Consider the following 27,776-nt stretch of genomic DNA (forward strand, 5'->3'; position numbering starts at 1 on the left):
ACAAGTTTTCCTTGATTTGATATGGCAACTGTTCAGTGCCTATCAACATTCTAATGAATTTTTGAAATATCAAGATTGTACTTTGTATTGGAAATTGTTTTGAACATGAACTTCCCATGTTTTCAACGTACCAAATGTTGCACACATTGAACAAAACAGAAGTATGAAGCTGCTGCAAAACACACCTGTCTGATGTATGTTGACTTTCCTCCCATGTTAGGTCCAGTAATGATGTGAAACATCTCTTTGTCTTTTTCAAAGTTGACATCATTTGGTATGAAAGCAACATCATCTTGTACTTCAATGCAAGGATGTCTTGATTGTGACAGTTCAATATAACCTTCACCTTTACTGAGTATCTCAGGACGTACATATGGAATTGGTGCACTCACAGATACACTTGCAAAACTGTACAAAAAAGACAAATCAGTAGCAATTGCAACATGGAACCATGATCTTCTCACAATTTTTTGCTTCAAACAGTCTACACATTACCATCTCATTTTATCGATGATATATGAGAAAGTTAATATACCACTAGTAATTACATAAGTTGTAAGAAAGCACTTTTTACCAGAATTTACTAATAATGTACCTTACTCTGTGTTTCAGCAGTGTTTTCTCTCCATATTTATGAAATGAACAGTTCAAGTATGATTCTCCATAAATGAAGGGCTGGGCAGCAGCAAGTCATTTCAAATACCGGTAATATTCATGCTTTGAAAAATGATAAACAAAATAAGATGTAGCAAGCAGTGAAGGCAGTAACGATGAGAAAGGGAAGATGAAAGGAGTTGAAATGCAAAGTTTATTGAAAGGGGTGAAAAAAAGAAGTTCATCCGGCCAAGCCAAGCCAGTGGACAAAGGATAAAGAGAAACATAAGCGCAGATAGGATGGGGCAGGGGACTCATTTTCCAGCATAAAGATACAATGAACCCAGAGACAGATATTTGGACTCAAATTTTACGATATTTTTCTGATCTACCACTTGTGGGCTCATTTTGAAGCTCTTGGAATACATAAAATTTGCACTATCCCATTTGAGGTTGTAAAAAAGGAAAATTTAATTTTCCCACTGTGTTAACACAGTGATGGTAGTCATTGTGAATTTTAAATTTCCATTGAGTAAATTCAAGGCAATTTGTCTCTTTGGTACCAAAATGTGCACGGTGACCCCTGATTTCATAATTTCATCATCATATTTAACATAGCTGATGCTGTGAGACAAATTCTATTATTGCAGTATTTTCATCACTTGCCATGTGGTCAAGTACCAGCTTTTTGTAAGTTCTAGGGTTTGTCTATTCAATACTAAACGTTGTAAGTGATTATCGGAAGTGTTCAGTATCAGGGGTATGAATCTACAAAGACAGACTGGGATCAAATGGCTGTCTCTCTCTCATCATAATCACCATGTCAACAAGGAAAAAGTGTCAGATGACTGAATTTTCTGAAAAAATGCATGAGAGAAGCACTATTTAGGTCAAGTATTTCAGGATGGCTACCACAATTCTTTCTTTATTCTTTATTCTTTATTTGTCATGTAATAGTTACACAAAATTTTGTGTACATGAAAATGAAAAAGCAAATGCCAAATGTTAGAATGTTTTCAAAAGTCATTAATTTATAACCGATAAAATGACAGACATTAGCAAGCAGTAAACTTACCTGACAAGGACATCGAGATGGGCCACAATTTGATTGAGTAGCTGCAATGGTTCAACATACCCAGCTGAAATACAAATAAGGACTTTGAAATGGGTTTCACAGAGATCTGTGCAAAGTCATCTATTTGATGGTGTGTTTGAATTAGGAAGAGTGTTTGGTTTCCATCTTCAAAAAGCACAAGACAAGCATCCTGACATCAAACTAACTGGGCCGTATTGAAAATTAGAGGAAAAATAAATTAGAAAAAAATACAATAAAAATAGGAGAAAAGGAAGCAACAGCAGTAACACACTGCATCTGTTCGGTCATCTTCAAGTTTTTGTTCCTATAGATGTGCTGGTATGGATGAAAACTGTTCTGAAAACAGAAACATGCAGTAGACTTCATTAGTTTCCTCTGGTTAAGATTGACAGAGTGATGACATAATTTTGTTGGCTATAGACACAAGAGAAACACAGGGATCGGAGACAATTTTATATGCAAAGGAGTTCTTTGTTTTGTTTCTGTAACAAATCAGTCAATAGACATGTTACATACTTATTTCCAGTACATGTATATTATTTTGGCTCATGTCATTATCAATTCCCATATATCTCCAACAATAAAACAGTGTCTGCAGCTTGCTCTACATTTTCAACAACATTGATTGCTGCAGCTGTTGACTCTGCCTAAATACCGTGTCTATTGTAAAACCCTTCTGACTGAACCAGATAAATCAATTATGATTTATGATGAATGAAAATACACTCTGTTGAAATAATTCTATAATTTTAAATAGCGACTAATTAAAAAGAGAACTTTTTATGGCTATTTTCAAACTGGTAAAATTGATTAGCGTGATAGACAATCTAATTTCAGCCAGATAAAATTTTTTAAGGCGTCATATGAAAATTATTATCTGAAGAAAAAGACATGGTCAAAATAGCAGAGGGGTCAAATTATAAGCATTTTATGGTAATTCAGAATACTGCAGTCAGTGAAGGAAGTGTATAATTGCCATTGCTGTTAGCACGCCCTCTACAGTTCAAGATAAGTAGCCATACCTGCTATGTTGATAATTTCAGAAACCACTGCTTTCTGTGTTTCTGTGTAGGAATCTTTGGCAGCCATGTATTCATCATTCAGTGACTTCAAGGAGGAGTTGGTGAATCTAACACCATTCTTGTTGGTATCTATGGTGATGTACTTCTTGTTGTTCCGAATAATTTTTTCCTCCTGTCATTACAAGAAAGATCCAATTTTATTGAATGCAAACAAGACTGTCAGAGATAGTCACAGCATAACTCAATGGCTATCATAACTGTTACACTACATTTTCTTGTAAACAATGCAGACTAGGACAGACACGTTCATTTAAAAGGCAGAGTGTTACATATGGACTGTGCTGGTATATTCAATACTTTTATACAGTTGAAGCTGACACCAAAAGTTTATCTACTGATATTCACCTTATTCAACACATGTCACTGATGCACCGTCTACTGACATGGACTGTATTCAACATATGTCACTGATGCACCACTTAACAAAAGTGCAAACTTGAAAGTATTCATCAGCAAACAAGTTCCATTCACATATTGATGTTAATGGGTTCATCAAGGTGGACACACAGACGCTGGATGCCACATTGCCATACAAGCTACACGCTGCCACTGCTATAATATCACAATAGGGCTCATGAGTCCATAAGCTCACACAGCTATGTCATTTCAATAGAGTGACAGTTCACTGTTTGTAGTAGATGGGTTTTGGGTAAAGACATTTTTAAGATACTCCTCTTCAGGAGTTGATCACCTCGTGACCTTGCTGGCTACGCATGCAGCTCTCTGAGCTTGACTAACTAGTACAGCAGAGAACTTGGTGCAATGTAATGGCAATGACCCTTGAAACCAATCATGATGCTGCAGATGCTACCGGTGCATTATTTTTCATCCAAAATGAAAGAATATTGATGCGTTTATAATCTATTTTCATATTTTTAAGTTATCTCAGTAACTTTATCACTTTACTACTTGAAAATTTTGATATTTCAGTAAAAACTATTGAAGCTGGGCTGTGATGTGTGATGATGCAATCACATGCATCATGACATTGCAATAATGGTGACTATGCAGACACAGAAAATTTTTTATCATACTTCAGAGACGCTAGCCCATCAGTGAGCTGCTTGGTGCCGCATTCAGCACCCCCTTGCAAAAGCTATAGACAGAAATATGATAGTACCTCAATATAGATAACCCATTGAAAAGTATTACAAACTTTGAACGATGAAAGACTTTTGAAAAGATAGCAAGTACAGCAAGATCAGGTGCTGGCTGAAGGGTGCTGGCAAAGTGAGCACTTTAGAAAATGTGAAAACAAAATTGTTACTTCTGAGTATATCTTCCTGAATCAACAAGGAAAATGGGCTTTGGTAACAATGTAATCTCCTTTTAATCAAAGACAGTTGAAAATGTTATTCAAGATGCTAATTTCAGGTCACTTTGAGCAGCAAAACCTGAGCTTTCAAGGACAATACCATCTTGAAATTGCCAAACTGACCCAAGAGTGAATATATCTCAAAATAAGGTGCGCCATCAACAGTAATAATTATTCATCTCTGACCCATCACGTTCTATACAATACCTACTTATTTTTTCAAACAACACATCTATCACTACCCTCAGTTTTATTTCAATCATTTAATTCAACTTTTTAAAGAACTACTTCTAAGAATAATGGACCCAAACTCACTGACAAATTTCATATTTGGGATATAACATTTTTGAGACATGGTTCACCATTGCAAAGCACAATTTACTGGAAATACCTGTGACCGTTGTCTTATAGAAAAACAAGGATATCAGGCTTGTCAGTCGGATATGCTACACTTCCTCTTTCAGGTCATATCTATTACATATTATTACATATTATGTTTTATGTAAAAAGATTAAAATTCTTACCTTCCTTGTCACTCTGAAGAAATATCCAAGTTGTGAGTTGGATTCCAATTTCAATACTTTGTTAACATCAACAGCAAGATCTCTTGCCGATTTGTTCAGTTCCTTCTGAATGCTGCTTTCTAAGCTCTTTATCTTGTCTTTCAAAACTGTACAAAAAATGAAATTTTCACTTTAAGAAAATTATGCTTGGATTAAAATTATGACACAATATCTGAAAAGCTTCCTTGTCCACTGTTAATTGTAATATTGAATGACAACCTGAAAAATACCAGCCTGAGGGTATAGCATTTCAGTGTTGGAATAATCTTCTTGAAAGTAAATACTTTTCAATGAAGTAGGCTATTTAAAATAGAATCAGAAGTCCTAGAGAGGACAATGGTGTTTAAACCAGTCAACATAATAAAGTGTTCTCAAATATTGGGGCTGATCAATTCAATAATGTCACTGAACACATTTACTTTTGAATCTAATACAGGATGTAAAATTGAATCCTTCCCATGCTGCATTGAGAATGGTACATACATGACTGTCAAGAACACACACTAGTGAAGGGTTTATCATAGAGCTAATATTTACAAAAAACAATCCTGTATTCAAAAGCCAGTCTCTGTTCTCTGCCAGATATCCGATCTTTTATTTGCATTCTACGCATACAGTAAACACTGCAATGAATCAAACATAGTCTTCTAGTCTTTGTGATCACATGACAATAAATCCACATAAAAAACAACAAACTGAGAACAAACCTTGCAAGTCAGGATCAAAATCTGCTTTAATCATGAATTCATGGTGTTCTATTTGTTCCATGTCAAGTGTAGATTCTATCATCTCTTGAAACTTTGCAAAGTCCATCAAAATTTCCTGTCAGAAAAACCAAAATCAACTTGTTAAAATAAAAAAAGTTTGAGTAAAATTCTACCAGCATAAAGTATTGTAGAGATCTGATAGTCGTTACTGCTAAACTACTTCCTTAATGTGACAAAAGTTATCATCAATTTCAATGCTTCCTAGTCTCGGGAATATGGGTAATACACTAAACTTTAATAGCACAACTTTCATTAGATATATTTGTAAACTTAGACACTTAAGAATTTCAAAACAGTTATATTTGGAAAACCAATGTTGAAACAATGTACATGTACATAAGGAATAATTTTGCAAGATTTACAGACTATCAGAATACATGCCTGCAAAAGTGTTTTGACATCACATTAGAATGCCAAGTTGAATTACCAAATCTGGTTTGTAAATCACATTTATTTTGTATGGAATAAGCCCACAAGGGGTGAGATGGCCAATTTGTGACTTTGCAGTATATGTATGCTACAAAAACATTGTAAACAAATTAAGTGTTTGATGGTGTACAAATAGTTGACAGGGTAATTTCTTGACTTGTTTATTTTAAAATATTTCATCTATTTTTAAAGAAAGCTATCCCTTTACAACCACACAAGGCAGCTGTTACTGCTATGTCAAAGGTCATGATAGAACACATCTGATGCACACACCTTGGCAGGATTAGAAAATACTTCCATAAGTAGTTGTTTGTATTTGCTGTCATGTTTTTCTATGGCTTCCAATGTTAGTGGAAAGCTGTCAATGGCTTGGTAGACAACATAACAGTCTTGAAGTGTGGCCTTGTTTCTTAAAAACTTCTTGGCAATTCTTTGGAAATCTGGAATTCTCTTCAGTTGTTCATCTTGTAGGGTCTGTCTCAGCTCTGTGTCATCAACAAATGATTCAACTAAATTCAACCTCTCTTCTGTAAAAATTAAAAATTCAATAAAACGATTTAAATAAATTTTCAACATGTATATGATTGTTTGTCAGATATACAAAGAATAAACTAGATTAGCTGAAGTAAGTGCTATAATTGTGTAAATTACAGAGCATCAGGTAGATTTATCTATTTTTTTATCTGCTGTCACTTTCTAACAGAAATGATGAGATAGTATTTTAATTTTCCTGATTGTATTGTCAGTGTTTGTATAGATCCAATCAAAAGTACTATGATGTTAACATCAACTAAGTTTGACATGATTTAAGGTAGCATTTACCGGGGTATTTTATGTCGAAAACGCGAAAATTTGTTTTTTCCCTTAAAAGTATTCCTGTAATATTGATCTTCAAGTGTGAAGAATATCTTGGTCTGAAAGTTTCTGTTTCTGGCTGAAATTTTGCGTTAAAAATTTACAAGAGGAACAGATGCACGTTTTTGCTTCTTGAGACTACCGCTAAGTCTTGATTGGCAAGGGATTAAGCTAACCAGCAGCGCCACTGTATTGTTGCATGCACTTGGACAACATCCGCTGTGAAAATCCCATTGACACCTACCGTAACTGTGTGTGTCAAGATCATCCAGGGCTCGACGTAAGGTCAAATCATCCACTAGCCCGAAGGACTAGTAGCAGTTCATTTTTAGTAGTCCTAAATGAAATCTACTAGTCCTGCTCAAGCAAAGCCAAATGTTGCTCTCATGTTGTAAAGAGGTGTATATGACCACTCTCATATTTTTTGTCGCAAAGGTTTTTAAACCCAATAACTAACTTTCATGCAAGACTAGCACATTTGCTTACTGCAAAATGTTTAACTTTGAATCATATATAAACCACAAAAATAACCTGAATGAAATGTCCTGTGTAGGAGGAGAGGTCATGAAAATAGCCTATTACCATCAAGAATAAAATCAGACGTAGGAAAGAATTTGTTGGAAAATTCTTCATAGCTCAGGTTTTGCGCCATTAATTTGCAAACAACATGTTTGTTCATAATGGGGACAGATTTGTTTCTCCAGAACTGAAATTCATACAGCCATTCACAAATGTTCCTGTGGAGTGCCTTCATGTTTTTGACATATATCACATTTTAAAATTGACCAGCTTGTGGGGAGGACCTCTCATTTGTAATAATGGTTTGTGAAAAATTTTGTTTTTAATAGTAAAATGTTGCATTTTACCATTTCATGTGCTTGTGTCTTTTATGAGTTTTTGCCAGTTACTGGTAACAAAATGTGATTAGCACAAAAATAACCGATGACTCCCAGAAGTGATTGGATACAACAGTCTGATACACCCATTTCATACGTTGTTTTTTCACTACTGTTTTAAGGTTCACTTCACTATTATTGCCCCAATAATTTACACTTTTCTACTAAAATGGCAAAACAATAAGTTGCTAGCACCAAGTTATTATCGGTGAGGAATTCCCTCACCTGTACAAGCAGTAGCAACTTGCCATAGCACTGTTTTGGCAAGCTAGATGGCTCTTTTTAAGATCAGCTTCAATCAAGCTAGGGGGTCTTGACTATATATGGAGGTCAGCATGTGGAGGCATTCTAAAGCAGGGTCAAGCTGGCTACGAACTATCGGAGGTGTTGTTTGGGAATGCCCCTGAAGAAATCTTGAGAAAAATCTTCTTTGAAAGGCAAGGATACAGTGTTTGAACGAAATTGTGGGGTTGCTCATGTTTTTAGGCGAAGTGATGAGCTTCAAGCAAACCAAAATACACGACGTGCAGACAATTCCGTTTGATGCTCAGCGTTGAGCCATGTTTCCCGGGGCAATGTTACTATGGCGTGTACAGTACAATTTGATTCTCCGTAGCAGGTAAACTGTTTCATTTTAAGTTGGTGATCAATAAAGTTTGCTTCACTGTTTCACTGTCCAATTTGTTTGGGTAAAAGTTAGTTTATTTTTATATAAAATGATCGAGGCTTGGTTCATTCTTAACGAATGAGTGGCCCGGCGTCCCATTAGTTTTGTAGCGATAAACTTTCCTGGACAACTACGGAACTTGAAAATTGCACTAGTCCGCAGGACTACCTCCGGAGACATTTTTACTAGTCCTCTTGAAAATTTACTAGCCTCGGGCTAGTGGGCTAGCGCTTATGTCGAGCCCTGTCATCGTCACTGATCGTGTGTAAGCGTAGCGATCAGGCGCAGAAGGGTGGATCGTACGTTTTTCTCATATGGGTGGCCACTCCCAAAAGATGGCAACTTCTGAGTATAAGCGACACAACGAGGCCAGATGTGACATTTTTGACGATTTAATTTCAGGTTAGTTCAGATCACAAATAGCAGCATATATCGAGTGTTACAATCTACAGCATGAGTAATGGCAGGACCTGAAGTCATTATCAAATAAAAGTGATAAAAAGTCACGGTCAACTTCGCTTGTCAGACATCGCCCGCCCATTGATGTTTCGTGATGTGGAGGGACCATGTTTCAATGATCATCAGGGCAAAGTGTAGTTTTGATCAGAATCCTACGACTATATTTGGCAGCATAATCCGAGTCAGATGAGTCATGTCGGCGAGCCGTGTATTTGTAGTTGCTTTGCCACATACTGAATGTTTTATTTGAGACACTTTTGGGCGTTTGAAAAAGCACCCGGAGCAGTGGTTGGAGAAGCTCTGGCCGTCCCGCATACATAAATGGTACGTTCCACTGGAGACCACATAGCGATGGCGAAAACATGAATACGTACCCGTACATGTTCATGATCCATTGAAGGCAGAGACAGAAACAGCATCGTGAAAGGAAGAAATCGAAAAAGGGGTCATCAAAAGTCCAAAACAACCACACCGATACCCACGAGTGTAAAAGATAGCCTGAGAATGTCAGTGTGATATAACCAAGATTATGATGGTATTGTCGGTTATGTGGTAGCGTGTCCGGGCCGGCAAGGCTGGTATTCCAATGATGAAGGGATGTAAAGACGACCTGAGGCAGCGAGTACTGTATAATCTAACAAGCTACTTTATTACACTAAGCACTAGCTACGTACATATAGTGATGCTAAGCTAGAGACTGACTTGAGTACACGTGGACCAAGACAGATATACATGCCCTCATGAATAGTAATGACAGCTCATGAATAATAATCACATGACACTACGTCACAGTCAGACAAAGGATCATACTACAGCAAAACTTTACGCCGATGGCCGATGATTTGTCGTTTGACGGAGCATTTGTAACGATACTGATGACGCAGTTTTGGGACAGCCTTCAACAAGAACAGCGGCTCAGATAATATGACGTTCTTGTCTTAATCTTCAAGTTTTCTCAAATTCTCTCCCTTGACTTTGTTGGCGCTGACTGGTGTTTGGCTATGTCAGCCAAAATGACTTGAGACACGGTCTTCACCTCAGAAATGTCGTACAGAGCGAAGGCAAACTATTGTCTCAGAAACAGAGTTGTCTGTTTTCAAGGCGCGTGAAGTTCGAAAAAAATAGCAGCTGACTGAATCACAGCATGGAGGTCTTTTTTACCCTCATGATCAAAACACTGCCAATCTATATCTACATATAAATGTAGGTTCTTTTAGTTGTGGTGTCAACCTATATTCAATTCGCTATGTCACTCATTATTGGGATCACTCAATCAGAACCTTCCGCGGCTATGAACCCTTTCCAAGATCGAATGCTGACACAGAATTACATTATATTTATTTCAGAGTTTAACTCGAGAACGCGTGAACGGAAGTCCACCAGATTTTCACAGATGTTTGTCGAATAAGTTGTCTCTAAAACAGTGTCTCACTTTTTTAATGTAGGTCTTTAGAGTCGAGTTATCACTGCTTAATTAGACGGCATTGTGAGATTAACCAGTTGATAAACTTTGATTCAACACTGTGAAAAAATAAGGCTTTTTTCAACAATCTGAGACACTGTTTTGTAGTCAGTATTCTGAAATGCAATTACTCGTTGACACCTAGACAATAGCCCCCTTCCGCTCTGACTTAACCTTTTATACCTCAGTTTACACAATTTCTTTACACTTTCACTAATATCTTCACAAAAATCCATCGCCTATTAATTTTCTTGATCAAACAAAAAAATTTATGGAAATAGCTTTCAGGAGATATATAATACTTGGGTAGTAATACACAACTTGATGGCAAAATTCACGTTTGAAAAGAGGTCGTCGCAAAGGCGGTAAGCTACTTAATTCTTACCTATTTTGTTTTGATCCAACAGAGGTTGTTTGATCCATTGTGTCAGCAGTCTCTGTCCTTGAGCTGTTCGGCATCTATTCAATAATCCATGTAAACACATTGACTTGTTTCCACCTAAAATTGACAAGAAAGCATTTGAAATTTAAAACCATGGAGAAAAAAGTTATCCATGGTCCCTTGCTTTTATGATTAAAATTATTTAGATTATGTACATACATTATGCTCGGTCATTAACTTAACACTGACTTGCACTTTGTGTTCCCTGGGGTTTCTCATTTTAGTTGCTTTGGTTCCTGCTGAAATTGGCTAAACTTACAGATTACATCCAGCATGGATGTAAAAAATAGAAGGATACAGGACAGCCCTATAATCCCTTTCACACCTATTGTTATTTCTTTGTCTACGCTGGTCTCTGAAGTTGTGGCATGGTTGCCGCGATCAGGACGGCTCAGACACACCCACTTCACTAACAATATCGTGTACATCAAATTATTGTTGCCAAATTCATAAAAAAACTTTCAAACTTGTGAAATTGCTTGTGTTGAATGCCCAGACTGAACAGAGCTCAAACAAACCAAAGACTAAGAAAATCAACGCATATTTGACCAAGTTATGACTATTCTTTTGAACCGACTTGGAAAAAGTCCCCTGATCGTAAAATTACTCTAACTTACAAAGTATCTAACCGCGGAGACTGATTTTTTCTTAATTAGGAGGTTCAAGGTATGAACACTTAAAAAATATTTGTCCTAAGTGCTGGTTCCCCTGGCCGTTGAAGTTATCGTATTCTAAAGTTGGGCTATATTTGCGGTACGCCGATAGTTCATCCCCATAGGATTGTGTGCAAATGCGTTCGTCGTTCACCTGTTTGAAGTCACGTTTCCAGACGTTCAAAGACACTGCTGAGAGAACTGTTACGCCAAAACTAAAGTCATATATAAAGACTTTCCTGTCTGGTCATGTTTGGCGATCTGAGTACCTGGCCGATAATTCCCTGGTGATTTTTTCGCCGAAGTTCATTGCGCCACGTCACCATTCTGCACGGGTTGAAGCATTGTTCAAGAAAGGGAAAGGTTATTACACATGCGCAGTTCTTGTTATACCGTGTTTACGTGAGACAGAAAGTGAGCCAGGAGCTATGTAGTCGATTGTTTTCCTCCTCAATGAGCCGCATATCATCGTTAAGATAGAAAAGGTCGGAGTATTGCTACAACAACATTACTGGCACGAAAGACGCTATTTTTTATGCTGTATGTGGTAATGCACGGAAAGACTCGACGTTTACCAACGACAACCCGAAGGCACGCTATGTATAAAATAACACGCTAATCCCGTTACGCGATTACGAGATAACGAATCGGCGGCAACTATCCCTTGAACAAAGGATCAAAAGACTGTCCTGTATCCTTCTATTTTTTACATCCATGCATCCAGTAATGTCACATACACACCCATAATGCAAACTGCCAACAAACTTTGATGATTATGATCACTTACCATCCAGACTGTTTGGGAAAAGATTAAGAGCTCTGACTGCAGCCGCATCAAGTCTCATATACTGATTAAGGTCAATGGTTGTCAATGTAAACTGACTAAAGTTTCTCTCATCACTAAGCAGCTACAGAAAAGTCAAAGAATGAAATGAGTTATTTTGAGTGGTGTTGGAATTATGCCCATTGCATGCAATGATTTCTTCGGTAATATAGACATGATAATCGGAAGCAATGCCATCATGCAGCATATTTTTGATGAAATTCTCAGTCATTTGGTACAACTTGACTTTATTGTTTGACTGAAAGAATACAGTACATGTTGTCATCTGGTTACAATCTCAGCTCACTTTCAATGTTATAAGGTAAGTCTTAATAAAAGTGACACAGCGATCAATTCTGTCAAATTCTGACCATTGTTTCAAGCATGGCTTTGCTGGCCTTGAAATGTAAAATCTCTATTATTATCTTTCTTCTTCTTTACAGCTTTCAAAACCTTGATGACCAGATTTATATGAAATCTCTCAGCCAGCAGATCGATCCTTAAAGCAGTTGAGCAAAGTTGACTGACCTCTAGGTACTTCACCAATGCTGACAAAGAAGCCATTGCATGTGTCTTCTCCAATTCAGCTGGCAATAACAGAAAAGGATTAACATTCAATTATCAATTACAAAAACCTCTCAGAATGTTTATGTTGAAAGCTAAAAACTGGTCTTTGCAGTCATAAAGATATAACAACAGAACAATATTTAGACCTGATAAAGTTTACTGTTACTGTTAGACATCAATGCAATGCTGCAAACAGTCCTTGTCAAGATTCCATCCTATAAGAATAGTCTAACCTAAATGAATTTCAATAATTCATTTTCATCATCCTACATTTTGCAGGGTAGTACAAAGGAATATAGACCAAGAACTATTACATTTTGAAAGGTAGTACAGAGGAATATAGACCACGAACACATACATTTTGCAAAGTCTTTTTGTCTCACATTTTTTTATCTCCAATCTTTGTTGTAGACATTCCAAATCTATGATAAGTTCATTTCTTTGGTTTACAGGTCAATTGCTGATGGTATTTTTTCATTCATTTGGAAAGATTGTTGGGTGTTAAATTAACAGGGTCAGTTGTTTGTATTTGAGTAGGCCAACATTTATGATGACTTACTGCAGAGATAACACTTACGTAATGCACAGGAATTGCCCTGATCATCTTTCTTAGATTTCAATAACCTATTTAGATCTTGAATGCTGTCTTTGGTGGAAAAATCACCTACAGAAAACAATGTAATTACAAATTACAAGAAAAATATACTTTGTTATAGTTGTCACTCGTCCTGCTATTGGATAACATTTTGCGCATGGAATGAAATCGACTGTTCGTCATCCAATCAGAGCTCCTGTAACATTTACTGCAGAGTGTGGGACGATTTCTGAGAGTGTGGGATCGATTTTTCCCATGCCGTCGATCCCGCACTCCCAGAGGCCAGGAATGTGAGAAAACCATACCTCTCTTAGTCTCTGTTATCAATATGCCACTTCTTTCAACAATCTGTTTGAGTTTCTTCATATCTGGACTGCTGTCTCCAGACGGTAAAACACACTCTTTGGGTCCAATCTGAACAAGCAATGCCTGATGGGAAATGATGATATAATGAGAATATAGAAATCACTTCAAAATCTCTGTAATAACAGCACTAATACTATTCCAAAAGTCAGTGTGATTTCTGCAGTATATCAGTATTCTGGTATGACTATGTCAATACTGGACAACTACTGACAAAATTCTCACACTATTGTCATAAAACAAGTGTTTGTTTCATCTTACTCCAAGAACACTCATTTAAGTGAAAATAATTTATTTGCCAGGTAAGTGTAAGATTCAGTTCGAGTAAATTGTTTAGAATTCCATGGATGGTAATGTTCCTTGGTGCAATTATGACATCTACTTCAGATTCATTGTCTGTTATAGCATTGACTAAAGCTGTCCAAATCAATCTTACCTCTAAATTAGAACATTGTTCATTATCTGGAATTTCACAGACTCCTAGTTCCTTCAGCGTGGCATCTACATAAGCTACACCTATCACTCTCTGAGCATTGTCACTTGCTAACTTTACTGCCACAACACTGGCTGATGTTGACATATCATTACTTCCAAATAAAACATCTTCAAACTGTGTCAAGTTACCCGGTGAAGCCTGAACAAAAATCAAAGACAAATCAGGATTTCTTTGTTATTAAACTATCAGGACAAAACAAACTCACATGATACATAAAAATACAGACATTTATACAGTATACAAATCTCACTACAGACAATACTGAAATGATCATAGCAGCTATATTAGACTCAATCAATCAATCAATCAATCAATCAATCAATCAATCAAATGGATTGCTATGGTGCCAAACTCCACAACACAGTTGTGTTCAATGATGCTTTACAGAGTCAGAGTTGTTCAGTATGCTCTACTGAGCCATAAAGTGTTGATGTTCTTCTTAAAAATATCAAGAGTGGGTGACTGGTGGTGAGGGAGAGGGGGGGGGGGGGGGGGGAGCGTGTGAGAAAGCTGGATTGCCATAGGTTGAATCATGAAGCATCTTAACCATTAAGGGGCTGCATTATCTAGTGTTATGTAATACCCAGCCACTGCATTATTTTAAGGCAGGTAAACAATTTGTGCATGTTACCTTTTGAATCCATAGGAATTTTTTATTCCTGAATAAAACGTGGCAAACCCTATATGATTCATGATCCTTATAAGATATCCTATCTGATCATGGAGTTATGATACCATATTTATACAAATTTAGCAGAAATTTAGGGTAAAATCTCAGGATTTTGGTCAAAAATTATAATTTTTCAAAATAAACCTGAAAATTCCCAAAATTTACATTTAGATACGGAGTGGATGTTGCTGTGGAGGTTGAAATGAGAGTTAAACATTACATTGACACAAAATGACCAAAAATATTGAAATTTTAGAACTCATTTGCATATTTATTGCATAAAAGTATGCAACTAAAATCTACTCTGATCTGTGAAAATACAGACAACTTTCCTCTGCGAATGACACATTTGTTTCAAATAAAATAAGTAAATCATTGAATGTTCCTTTGAGAAAATTTAATATACGATGTTATGAGACTACTTTGACATCACTTTGTTACAAAATTGGATGTAAATTTGGGGTAGAAAATGGGCTTTTTGGTCAAAAAAATAAAATTTTACAGAAAAATCTATTACATTGAATAGAAAACCAGAAATGGGGATGGAATAGCATTGTGGATTGCAGAGAGTATACTGGTACTTCACTCAAAGTGTGTGTGTAATTATAAAATGTGAAATTTACCAAAAAAGGTATAAAATACAGAACTAATTTGCATATCAATTACACAACCATACCACAGAATTACACTTTTCCTGTTACAACGTGGACAGCTTTGCTCTGCAAATGACACATCTCTATCTCAGTGAATACTGCAAAGTATGAATTATTTCTCCACATAGATGAAAAATTACTAATTTAGACCTGTTTTGAGATCACAATATTACAAAAATACCGTCAAGGACACTATGTGCTCACATTCGGTTTGAATTGGTCCATTCAAGAAATATTTAAACCAGAAAAACAAGAATGACAAAAGCAAATAAGGTATCCACTTAGGAACATGCATATCAACTTCTATAGCAATGGGACAAGCAGATCCTAAATACATAAGCAAATGTCAACAACAAAAAAAACAGAGAAGGCTTGATAAAAAAAAAAAGGTGGGAGTGGGCAAAAATGCACAAGGGATCTGGTAAAAAGTAATGCTACCTCATCAATCTTCTAGACCCTACCCACTCCTGAATATCAAATGTTCCACCCCTTGGTATTACATAAGACCAAATGACAGGAAGTACATTTACAACCTTGGAGATTTTTAATTAATGCCATGAGTGTTATCATCTAATGTAAACAGCACTTAAGTTAGTTACAGATAGTGAAATGCCTTCCACTGTGGGCGGTGATTACAACATCTGGAATTATCCTGGATCCAAATTTCTCATCAGTTCTTGTATGTCTTACATAGAAAAGTTGCAAAAATTGGGCCAAAATGAAAAAAATCACCTCAGCTTTGTTTTCTGGATCAAATTTTCCTACAAATTGGTACCAAATATGACAAAATTATGTTCACAGCCTTCAAAATTGTCTCACAACATATCCTGGGTTGGTGTAGGTCATTTAAGGTCACAAACTGAGAAAAGTACCTAAAATATACAAATTTTGGGGTTTCCAACACTTGAGCAGAAAATTTATCTAATAACATCTTTCGGGACTTTATACCAAATTACAAAGCTATCAAACAAGGGACTTTATACCAAATTACAAAGCTATCAAACAAGTAATTTTGAGATAAAGTTTTCTTGACCAAAAATGACAATATTGTCTTAAAAATACAATTTTTTATATTTCAGGACAATTTCCACATATCTAACTATTGTCATCTCTGTACGTCTGTGTACCAGATATGAAAGCTGTCTGTCCAGTGGTTTTAAAAAGGAAATACTGTCTAAGATTTTTTGACCAAAAATGACAAAATTGCACAAAAATAGTAATTTTCCCAATTTTGTCATAATTTCAACAAATTAGAAGAGTAACACCCTTGCAAAGAGACAACCCAAATTTGAGAGCGATTGGGCTGGCGGTTTCAGAGAAGAAGAATTTTTACTGAAAATGAGAAAAATCACAAAAAAATTCAGCAAAAATACAAAATTAAAGATATCTGCACAATATTCATAAAACTGTATAAGGTTCACCTAAGGTACTTGCACACAAATTTTCAAAGCAATCAAAAAAGCGGTTCTTGAGTTATTAATTCTTAACCATTTTCACATTTTGTAAGCTCATTTGCATAATTTTGGCAATGCAGACTTCATTTGAACAAAATCCCATCTATAGCCCAGGATGCATCCACACACCAAATACCAAGCTGAAACGTGCAGCGGTTTGCGTGTTTTTGATGTTGACGGACATACTGTACGTACATACATACATACATACATACATACATACATACATACATACATACACACATACATACAGACGCCATCGACTTCAGCCTATACGATAAACTCACATTGGTATAACCAAATGTGAGCTAAAAATGGACAGATATTTGGGGTAAAAAGACGGATTTTTGGTAAACATTAAGAAATTTCACACAGAATTTCAGGTAAGTTCACAAAAAACAGAAAAGTAAGATTGAATGGCTATTTTTGTTTCCAGAGAGCATACTGCACTGAAAATGTGTGTAAGCTGTCAAAATATACCAAAAAGGCATAAAATACAGAACTAATTTGCATATCAATTACATACTATTCGTACCACTGAATTGTACTTTTCCTGTTACAACGTGGACAGCTTTGCTCTGCAAATGACACATCTCTATCTCAATGAATATCGCAAAGTATGAATTATTTCTCCACGTAGATGAAATATTACTAATTTAGACCTGTTTTGAGATAACAATGTTACTAAAATGGACAGATATTTGGGGTAAAAAGAGGTTTTTTGTAAAAAAACAAATTTCCCAGAAAAATTTCAGGTAAGTTCACAAAAACCAGAAAAGTAAAATGGAATGGCTATTTTTGTTTCCAGAGAGCATAATGCACTAAAAAATGTGTGTAAACTGTCAAAATATACCAAAAAGGATAGAAAATCAAGTTTTTGGTCAAAACAATATTTTCAGAATGAAAACCTAATGAAGGAAACAGAACACTGGGTAACACTCACATGTATATTGACTGATGTCGTAACTCAACTCAAGTCACAATTCTTTCAAAACTTGGGTAGACTGCCTCCAAAATATAATTTTTATGATCTTATCTACATATTTATGATGTCATTATAATGTGAGTCAAGCAATTGACACTCTTTACCACCTTCACAACTGATCAGATTACTAAGTGTACAAGGACATACTGGTTTCTGTTGAAATAAAATATACTTTCACATGACTTCTATCAAAATACTCTCTCCAATATACATAAATGGTATTCACAACATTTACAAAAAAGACTGAAAATTGGAGTGAAAGCAGGGGTTTGTGGTCAAAAAGTCAATATTTACAGACACAATAGTTCCAGTTTTGCAATTTACGCATACTGTATATGTGGAGCCCACACCTCAGCCTAGAGATTGCTGAAAAAAGGTAGATATCATACATCTTGATGTCATCATCGCAGACTCAAACTGGTAAGCTTGTGTATGGACATGCACTTTGAAGCTGCATAACTAATTTATGTTGCTATGACAAACAATGCATGCAATCATGAATTCACTCTTTACATGTAGCATGGATTATTTTGTACATCTTTCCATGAAGATTGTCATGTAGTAACTTGGAAAATGAAGTAACAATAAAGTTTTACAAAAAATATACACACATGAAACTGGATGATCCACACGAGTGTCATGTCATTTCTTGATATCAATTCTAATCTTATTTTGTAAACCACATATACATATACTGCACAGCTGTCAGGTTGGAAATTTACACAAGGTGTAAATTGAATAACAATCTGACCAGTAAAGATACCATCCATGTTTTGAAATCTATCATGAAGGTTGAAATTTTACACAAGGTGTAAATTGAATAACAAACTGACCAGTAAAGATACCATCCATGTTATGAAATCTATCATAAAAGTTTGAAAATTTACATGAGGTGTAAATTGAATAACTAACTGACCTGTAAAGATACCATACATATTTTGAAATCTATCATGACAGTTGAAATTTTACACAAGGTGTAAATTGAATAACAAACTGACCAGTAAAGATGCAATCCATATTTTGAAGTCCATCATAAAAGTTGAAATTTCACTCAAGGTGTAAATTGAATAACAAACCGACCAGTAAAAATACTTCTGATATTTCCAAAGAATCTTACATATAGATTTTTTTACTCAAGTGAACACAACTTTATATCCACATAAGCATTATACACACATACATACACAAACACATACACAGTGTCCTAGTGTGAAAATTTATGCAGCTGGGTTGACATCTTCATAGTTGCGACGAGAATGATAGATTTCAAAACATGGATGGACACACAGCGCAACTTCACACTTCCTACACCACAGACGGGTTTCTGGTGGACGTTTTCCATCTTCATGCTTTCTATAGTAGTCACAGTGAACTACACACTGGCGGAGAGGGTGTTGCTTCTTGCAGCCAGGTCTGGGTGGAATAGGCGATGGAAAATGCCGTTCATCCAGACGTCTCAGTGGTTGACCAACAGATCGTCTTCCCTTGGGGGCAGGGGTCGGAGCATCAGTGGCTGTGGCAACAAGTTCCTGGATGATCTGAAGTCGGAACTTGGAATGCTTCATCTTCCTATCATCTCCATACTTTTGATAGATGATATATGCATTGGTGATTGCCAATGCCAGGAGGTGGAAGAAGAGCTTCACATACCACTTTGCTCGACGCCTGTGCATAGAGTAAGATCTCACCATCTGATCAGCCTGGTCTGTTCCACCCATGTGTTTGTTGTAATCAACAACTGCGGAAGGCTTCACCACCAGGTCACCGGTCTTTGACATACTAAGACGCCACTTTGGTCTGTCAGCTGTGGATATCATGGTGACTTCACGTTTATCATGCCACTTCATCACAGCTACACCGTCACGACACCTGTACACGGCCTTCCCTCTCTTGACTTTCTGTTTGAGAGCAGCTGGCATTTCGCTCCTGTTGGACCTTATAGTACCAACTACGATGGTATCCTCACTTTTGAGAGTGGCAGAAAGTTCAGGACTGTTGTAATAGTTGTCCATGTACAATTTGTGGCCTTGGTTCAGGTATCCTCCCTTCCGCATCAAACCCATCACTACGTTGTAATTTAAGTGTGGCCTTTCAAAGCTTCGTCGTCATCACCGTCTTGATTGGGGTCATACTCGCCTCCGGTATAGATGTCGAACACGGAAGTGTAACCACTCGATGACTCGTTGATTTGGTATGCTTTCAGGCCAAAGCGATCGGGTTTATTAGGGATGTATTGACGAAAGGAGATGTTGCCCCTCCATGGAACCATGCCTTCATCTAAACTGAGATGTTGCTCGGGTTTATACACGGAGCGAAAACGGGCTGTGACAGCATCGAAGAACGGTCGGATCTTGAACAATGGGTCATACCCCTGGTTCCCGCGACGAACGTAGTTGTTATTATCGTTGATGTGAAAGAATGTAAGAATCAACTTGAAACGGTCTCGCGGCATCAGATTTCTGAAAAAAGGAGTGTCTATGATGGAATTGACACTCCAATAATCATCGATATCTGGCTTGTGGACCAGCGACATCGCAACAGACATACCGAGGAACAGTTTCATTTCATCATTGTTTACATCCTTCCACTTCCAGGCTCTTGCGTGCGGCTTCAAGTTTTCACCGTTCGCCTCGATGTAAGAATTGGCGTATCTGTTCGTCTCACGCACTAAATTCTCAATATCTTCGTCAGATATAAACAGCTGAAGAAAATGAAGAGGCGAAGCATTATCTGGGAGGCGAATTTTCAGGCCTGGACTGCCAGTGAACGGCGGCACGACAAAGTCCTCGGGCAGACAAATATCGCTCGACCAACCTAGCGCGACGTCATTGGCATCGTCTTCGTCACTGCTGTCGTTGACCATCATCCATTCGATGTCATCGTTCGGATGTCATCGAACTCAATCTCGTCGAAATGAGGGCCATCAAACTCATCTTCGGAGTCAGTATCGGCGAATATTTCGTCCCAGACAGCTTGCCACTCAGGATTTGGAAAATGGATTCGACCGTTGACCTCTTGATCTCTGACATTTCTCAAAGTTTGTTCAGCCATTGTTCATGGAATGAATATTCAGTACGACGTTCTTTGTACGTTTCCCGCCGTGGGAAATTCCCATGAAGTGACGTATACAGTTATTTGCATACATACCACACATCTTTCAATGACATACCACGATTACACCACATTTAATGACGTGACACACGAAATCGTCACTTTAACGTGTTTATTTTTAGACATGACAGTTATACGTGTAAACTCGTACTTAGCGTATCGCTGAATGTAACACAATACGTGTAAACTCGTAGTTAGCGGGTTAAGGGTTAAAGTACTTGTACTTTGTCTTATAACTGTGATGAATCAAGTTTGAAAATGGTTCAGAAAAGGTACACCTGTATAGTATCTTTAGAACTTGGAAAATCACAAGAAAGTGACAAACTGGCAATAACCTTGATTATACCATACCACAGTATGAAAACAAAATGTACTTATGAAGAACAATCTTTTTGTTTGGAGGTAGGTGAACAGACAGAACTCAACTCTTTCATCAACCATTATGGACCAAGAAGACAGTAGTTGTTGAATATCATTAAGTGATGATGACAGATGAACACCCTCAGTTGATGACATTTAGTAACTATGTCCTATCGGTTCCATTCTTGTGTTCCTTTTTTGTCTGTAGTGACTAATAGCTCTCCATTCATATTGTCACCATACTTTTGTAATTTATTATAATCATTGTTTAAATTGACAATCTAAATACAGACAGAAAACTAATATACATTGTTAAGCCTTTCAAACTAACAGAAGGGACAAATTGTAAAATTCATCAACACAGTAAACAGATCCCCATTCTTAACACAGTAAAGATGTATCATAGTTTGGTAGATCTAAACAATTATTTACACAACAACACCCTTCCATTACACTCAGAAAAATTTGGTAAAAGCGATCACTTCCCTAATTGGAAATAAACATCAGTTTAGAAATAACATAATATGATAATGGTGACATACCTTATATTCTACAACCCATTCATTTGTTTTGCTTGCACCTTCCTTCTTGTAAACTTCAACTCTATACTGTTTTACAAGCAACAAATCTCTCAACAAAGCTTCAAAATTCATCTTACTGAGGACAACAGATGCTACTGTGTCAGGACCTGTCAAGAAACCAATCAGACGACAGTTTATCATTCAACCTCACTCAGTTAATGTCCAATGTTTAAGTAACAGTTCCCTGTTGATTTGACAATCATTTTGGATCAAGATCTTGGAATATTAATTGCTCTATTGTTGATGGTCTTCCAGTAATACCAGTACGTTACTAGTACTACCATACTTGCTGATATTTTACTTTACTCAGATAGGTATAACGTTCCACACATAAAGACAGATATGTACAATATTCCACATGTATTAAAAGACAATTCAGATATGTACAATGTTCCACACAAAAAGACAATATCACTGCTTACCAAACACTCTTACAGTGATCACCTACATTGGTTTGATGTTTTAATACATAATAAAGCATATTTAAACTGCGAACTTTTGCTTCTTCAATGTTACACTCTGTCTCTATATCCAATATCAGTGATATGACTTTGTCATTGATTCTGATGTGGTATGTCATATATTTTGTTGAACGGCATGCAAGTATCTAACACCTCACACATATTGATTTTGTCTATCTAAATCACATATTAAGACGTCCAAAATATTCTGGAAAATACCTTTCTCTAGCCTACATACATTTATTACTCCTAAAATTGATATCCATTTTGAAAAACAAAAATTTGTTACCTTTTCCTAGATATTTAATAACACCTGTAGTTTTAAAGACTTCTTTTGCGGCAAACAATGCATCATTACCATGACAGGTATAATAGTCCTATAACAATAATGCAAAGACCATTAGCATGAGAGTAATTACCGTCTACTTCAACAAACACTTCTGCTTACTTCAACTATGATACAATAACCAGTCTTCTTGATATACAGGCACAGGTACTATATAAGCAGGCTGTACATATTTGAATTTTACTATGGAGGGTGCCGATGACAATTCACACGGAAGCATTTCCAAAGTTTCAAAAGCATGTGTGATGATGCAATGTACACTGTAAATTATTTCCTCTGTCCTACTCTTCATTGTTGATATTTTTACATTACAGTTATCAAAGCAGACACACAGGTCCAGCTGCTTCTCATTGTAAAGCCTATACTCACATATTGTTACATCCAAGAAATATTCAAAGAACATATTTTTTCTCAAAAAATATTAATATATTCCAGATCACAGATGTATATCACTGTACATGCATTCTTTTGTTTTGAATGAAGCTCATACAATGTATGTATTTTAGACATTTCAAAGTTACATCAAATGATATGGTATGAAGTCTCACAATAAGCTCCTTCAGAAACTGAGAATATTGATAATTATCTGCTTAAATGAAATTTGCACATGTACATTATCTTTTCTTTGCCATATATTTTTATGCTGATAAGGTAATGAAATATGTAATGATACAGGAATTGATTTGACTGCTCAAAATTAATAGTGATATCCTTACCGTTCTGTCAAAGAATCTGAATGTTGTGTCTGGTTTCTGAAAAATTGAAAAAATAGAGTCAATAACACTGTGCTCCTACCATACTTTGATCACAATCAGTTGACATAGATATGACACTTTTGCTTCTTGTGTCTATGATCTGATCTTTATCTACATCAAACACATTCAGTCTCACACTGCTCAGTATTGTTACCAGAACTACTTTGCATATGTTTTAAGGCACTGAGTTAAACCAATCGGCTCATATAATTTCTAAAAGTGATGCACAAAATATGATATTACACATACATGGTCAGTGTTTGCAAAGTTGTGTGGTACAAAAAGTTAATAAATAACACTTCTACATTAAAATACAGAGTGTATAGGTAATTTGCATATGATTTCAGGCTTGTCTACTGACCAGGAAAACAACTGCAGGGCTTCAATAAAGCTACACCTATAGAGGGCGCCTTTCTGAACGAATTGCCATACCATGCCAACTCATATCTATGCAGATTTCTTGTGGATGTGCGGGAAAAATATATATTATACACCTTCATCTCTTTGAAGGCTTTGAAAGACAATATGGTGGGTCCTAAATCAAAGTAGACAGCCTCCCTGTGAGTATTAATTGCTAATAAACTATGCATATCTCTATACCCAACATCAAAATAAGATTTCCAGTGCCCATGAGTAAAAAATACAATAATGACCTGGATAACAGTACACAAGCTCAGTGTTTATTAATCAAAGAAATTCATTAAATATGCAAATATGCAATTGAACTGATAATCAGTATGTCATACTCATCACACCTTCAGCATATATAACTTAAAATATGACCAAGGAGCATCAGAAGTTCAATCAAATACAGTGCAAATCTTAGTTCCTCCGATTCTAAAACCCCCTTTTCAGAACCAAAGGTGACGGAAAAGATGTGGGGGGCTGTATAATTTACGCTAATTAATGAAATGTTATGCGAATTTTATGCCAATGTTTTTTTGATTCACGCGAGCGCTGCAGACAACTCATACTTTGTGATATCGACTCATGGCCATGTTGCATCGATACTGACAGTCGAAACTGTACAGTATAAATTAATGGAGATCTACAAGTTTTGAAATTTAGCGTATTTGCAATACCGTCTTTTGCCAAACAATAGGGTAGCAATAAATGTTCATATTTCGTGTATAGATAATCACCACGATACTTCGTTGCGCTCCCCAGCAGCAGCTAGCTGCCCATAGCATGGCCGCAAAGGTCAGACGAGTGAAGGGAAAGTCCCTAAAGTTCCGCTGGCTGTGATTGGTCAATTCACGCAATAGGTCAAAGGTGTCAGCTTGCATGAGGTCAGGGTAAAGTTCAGCACATGCATGTGGTGGTGTCTGTCCGATGTTTTCTATTTACGATTTTCAATTAGCGTACTCCTTAAAATAAACGATCAATTACACGTTGTGAGTTTATTATTTTGCTCCTACGGTAGTTTCAAAAAGTCTAATTGTATCTCGAAACGAAATGTGATCTTACGAACAGGCAGGCGCTAGGCTCGAACTGATAAAGTGTTGAAACATCGGCTGGCCGAGACGAAAGATTGCTACGCCAATCTGCTTACGATTTGATGAATTGAATATTTTTGGCAATAAATCTTTGAAGTTTTTTATTATTTGTATCGATGAACAAAATGTCTCTTGATGTGGAATTCAGTCATCTATGATCAACTGTTCGGAATATGGTACAAACATGCACGTTTTTGTTCCAACTGTGTGTGTAAGTGTATAGGGCCGTTTATGAAGTTTGGTATTTTTCCCTCGCAAGACTTCGAAAGCATGCATAATCTTGAAAATCTGTTACACTATCGCCTGCTCATTGCCGGGACTAGTTCAGGAAAAGGACACACACAAACAAGAAATGCCGTTCAAACAGTAAATACATTACATGAGAAAAACTATGTGCAAAATTGATAAAACATAAACGAAAGAAATTAAAAGACTTTTCAGTTCATGCGCGGAAGAAACTTTGGATGTCGCGTTTGTCGATACAATTGCCCTCTTCATCGAAGTCAAACCCGTCGAAGTCTATATCGTCATCTCCCCTTGTCATCAAACACAAGTCCTACGGCTTCATTTGATAAGTTATCATCGAGTACCGGAATCTCCTCGGAAATCATGATGTCTTCAGTTCCGTTGAGCGCATTCGCGATACCCGTGGAAAGGAAAGATTTTTTCACCACGTGAAATGAGCAAATCGTACTTGATCGACACGTTCAAAAACTCGACTATCGTAATGTTCATGTTATGGTAGCCAAATGGCATCGAAATATTCAATTCGTACTTGATCAAGATGTTCAAAAATCCGCTTATTTTGACGGTAGCAAAATGACAGTGACGAAAAGACGGCATTGTACTAGATCGAGACGCTCAAAAATCCAACTCTTTTAATGTTCATTTACATAGCGAAATCCAAGTGGAATTTTTTCGCCAGGAACGATAGAACCGTTCCCGATTGAAATGTTCCAACACCAAATAATAGTGTGCTTGTTTTGAGGTTTGATACTTCACTTTGGCACTTGTTTGTGACTTTGATAAGCAACCACGCTGATAAGAAACGTAGGTGTCTCGGATATCCTTGTCTCATTACATGACAATGGCTCTATTGTTACGGTCAGAATTTGGGTTACCCCCCTGGGGAGGCGTTATAAACGAACTAACAGCCAATTACGAATCGATGAAATAATCCTGGGGGGCCTTATAATCGGGCGGGGTTTTAGAATCGGAGGAATACGGTAAGTCACCCTAGGGACCTGTATACCAAATATCAAAGCTGTCTGACCAGTGGTTATGAAGAAGATGATTTTTTACCACAAAAGGCTATTTTTTAGCTAATTTGAATAGTTCCAACAATATCAAAAAACAAAAAACAGATAGTTTGTTATAATCATATTTTGCAACTACACAACAAATATCACGTCTATAAGTACTGCGGTTCTCAAAATATTTGAGTAGATGGACATCCTTACAAACAGGCATAAATACATGCATACAGACTGACGCCTGACAGATACCCATCCAAATAGCTTCTATAGACTATAGTCTATAGTAACTAAAACCGACAACTGTTTTATTGCATTATCTATTCTCATTCTTAAATGGCAGGATTGAAAGCCTGATGTTCCAAAAAGTGATTCAAATCATGATAAGCAAAATTAATATAACTCATATTCAAAATATAAGAACTTTATTGCCAAACATAATTGTCATTTTGTTATATAGTATTCAAAGAACATAAATTTACACTTCTTTCTCACCCGACTTATGACAGTTTGTTATACTGGTACTCAAAGGTGCACCTAATGATCAAATTGAACTAAGTCACGGTCTGTGGCTGACTTTTAAAATGACAATTCATTCCTGAGAAAGTCATCTTTGCAAAAACAAATTTGGATTTACCAACAAGATTAGACATAATACAGAGATGGTTGAACAGTGTTTCACAATATCGCATTGCTAAGAAAATGAATCATTCATTTAACTGTCAACAATGTGATTCTAAAATATCAAAAGACAGGCTTTGACATTCACAGGCTTTTGGACTCACAAAAGCAAATTCATCAGAAACTGAGTCCAAACAAATAAAACACTGGCAGTACCAGACCTCAAACCAGTGGAAACCATTAACTCAATGCTAGGTATTTTACAAACTATGCTGCTAGTTTTTTAACTTCATTAACATACATAGGATTCACTGTATCAGTGCATTTTAAACATTGCAGTAATAGGATCACTTACCTCTGGCATCTTCCGATAGAAGGAAAGAAAGCCTTGTTCCTGTACATTGTCTGAGGAAAGATGAAAGTTGTGTTTTTTATAAACTCAATACTGGTAATAATGAATAAAACAAATGACATTTATGATGTACTGCAAATAATGTCTAATTTTACATAGTAAGTCATCCTACAACACATGGAATTTCAAACAACAGTATGATTTCTTTCCACAATCATAATCATAAAATCACTAAATCAAAATTGACGAACCAAAGTTTGCATTGGCTAGTTGTGTTCACTAGGATCACGTAGATATTAAAGTTTTAGTTAAGTTTTAATTATTAAGGTTTTAGTTTTCAAAATACAGTAATATAACAAATATATCTGGAGGGATATCTGGAGTGGAGCATTTTTCAGGGGAAAAGTTGTTGGGCACAGTATGTGACATATGGAAAATTATTTACATTCATAGTACATCAGATTTACTTTAAAGTAAAATTTGAAACACACAGACATCCTCACTCCTGATTGTTACTTCATTGACTGTCTATGTTAAGGGAGAAATATTTGATT

The 27,776-nt window shown here is 36.4% G+C and overlaps 1 protein-coding gene across 1 annotated transcript in view; it reads right to left on the reverse strand.

The window, feature by feature from the left end:
- LOC139139349 (DNA mismatch repair protein Msh2-like) overlaps nucleotides 1-27,776 on the reverse strand; it is a 64,193-nt gene that overhangs the window by 28,707 nt on the left and 7,710 nt on the right. Inside the window, exons 2-17 of the mRNA XM_070708228.1 lie at nucleotides 27,226-27,275; nucleotides 23,462-23,497; nucleotides 22,689-22,776; nucleotides 21,900-22,045; nucleotides 14,065-14,262; nucleotides 13,571-13,694; nucleotides 13,248-13,334; nucleotides 12,632-12,690; nucleotides 12,068-12,188; nucleotides 10,571-10,684; nucleotides 6,120-6,373; nucleotides 5,358-5,472; nucleotides 4,612-4,757; nucleotides 2,713-2,884; nucleotides 1,670-1,733; nucleotides 186-408 (exon numbers count right to left, since the gene is read on the reverse strand). Of these exons, the coding sequence (XP_070564329.1) occupies nucleotides 186-408; nucleotides 1,670-1,733; nucleotides 2,713-2,884; nucleotides 4,612-4,757; nucleotides 5,358-5,472; nucleotides 6,120-6,373; nucleotides 10,571-10,684; nucleotides 12,068-12,188; nucleotides 12,632-12,690; nucleotides 13,248-13,334; nucleotides 13,571-13,694; nucleotides 14,065-14,262; nucleotides 21,900-22,045; nucleotides 22,689-22,776; nucleotides 23,462-23,497; nucleotides 27,226-27,275 (1,997 nt within the window). The remainder of the gene's footprint in view (nucleotides 1-185; nucleotides 409-1,669; nucleotides 1,734-2,712; nucleotides 2,885-4,611; nucleotides 4,758-5,357; nucleotides 5,473-6,119; nucleotides 6,374-10,570; nucleotides 10,685-12,067; nucleotides 12,189-12,631; nucleotides 12,691-13,247; nucleotides 13,335-13,570; nucleotides 13,695-14,064; nucleotides 14,263-21,899; nucleotides 22,046-22,688; nucleotides 22,777-23,461; nucleotides 23,498-27,225; nucleotides 27,276-27,776) is intronic.

Source organism: Ptychodera flava, chromosome 8 (assembly GCF_041260155.1).
Source record: "Ptychodera flava strain L36383 chromosome 8, AS_Pfla_20210202, whole genome shotgun sequence".
NCBI classification, from domain to species: domain Eukaryota; kingdom Metazoa; phylum Hemichordata; class Enteropneusta; family Ptychoderidae; genus Ptychodera; species Ptychodera flava.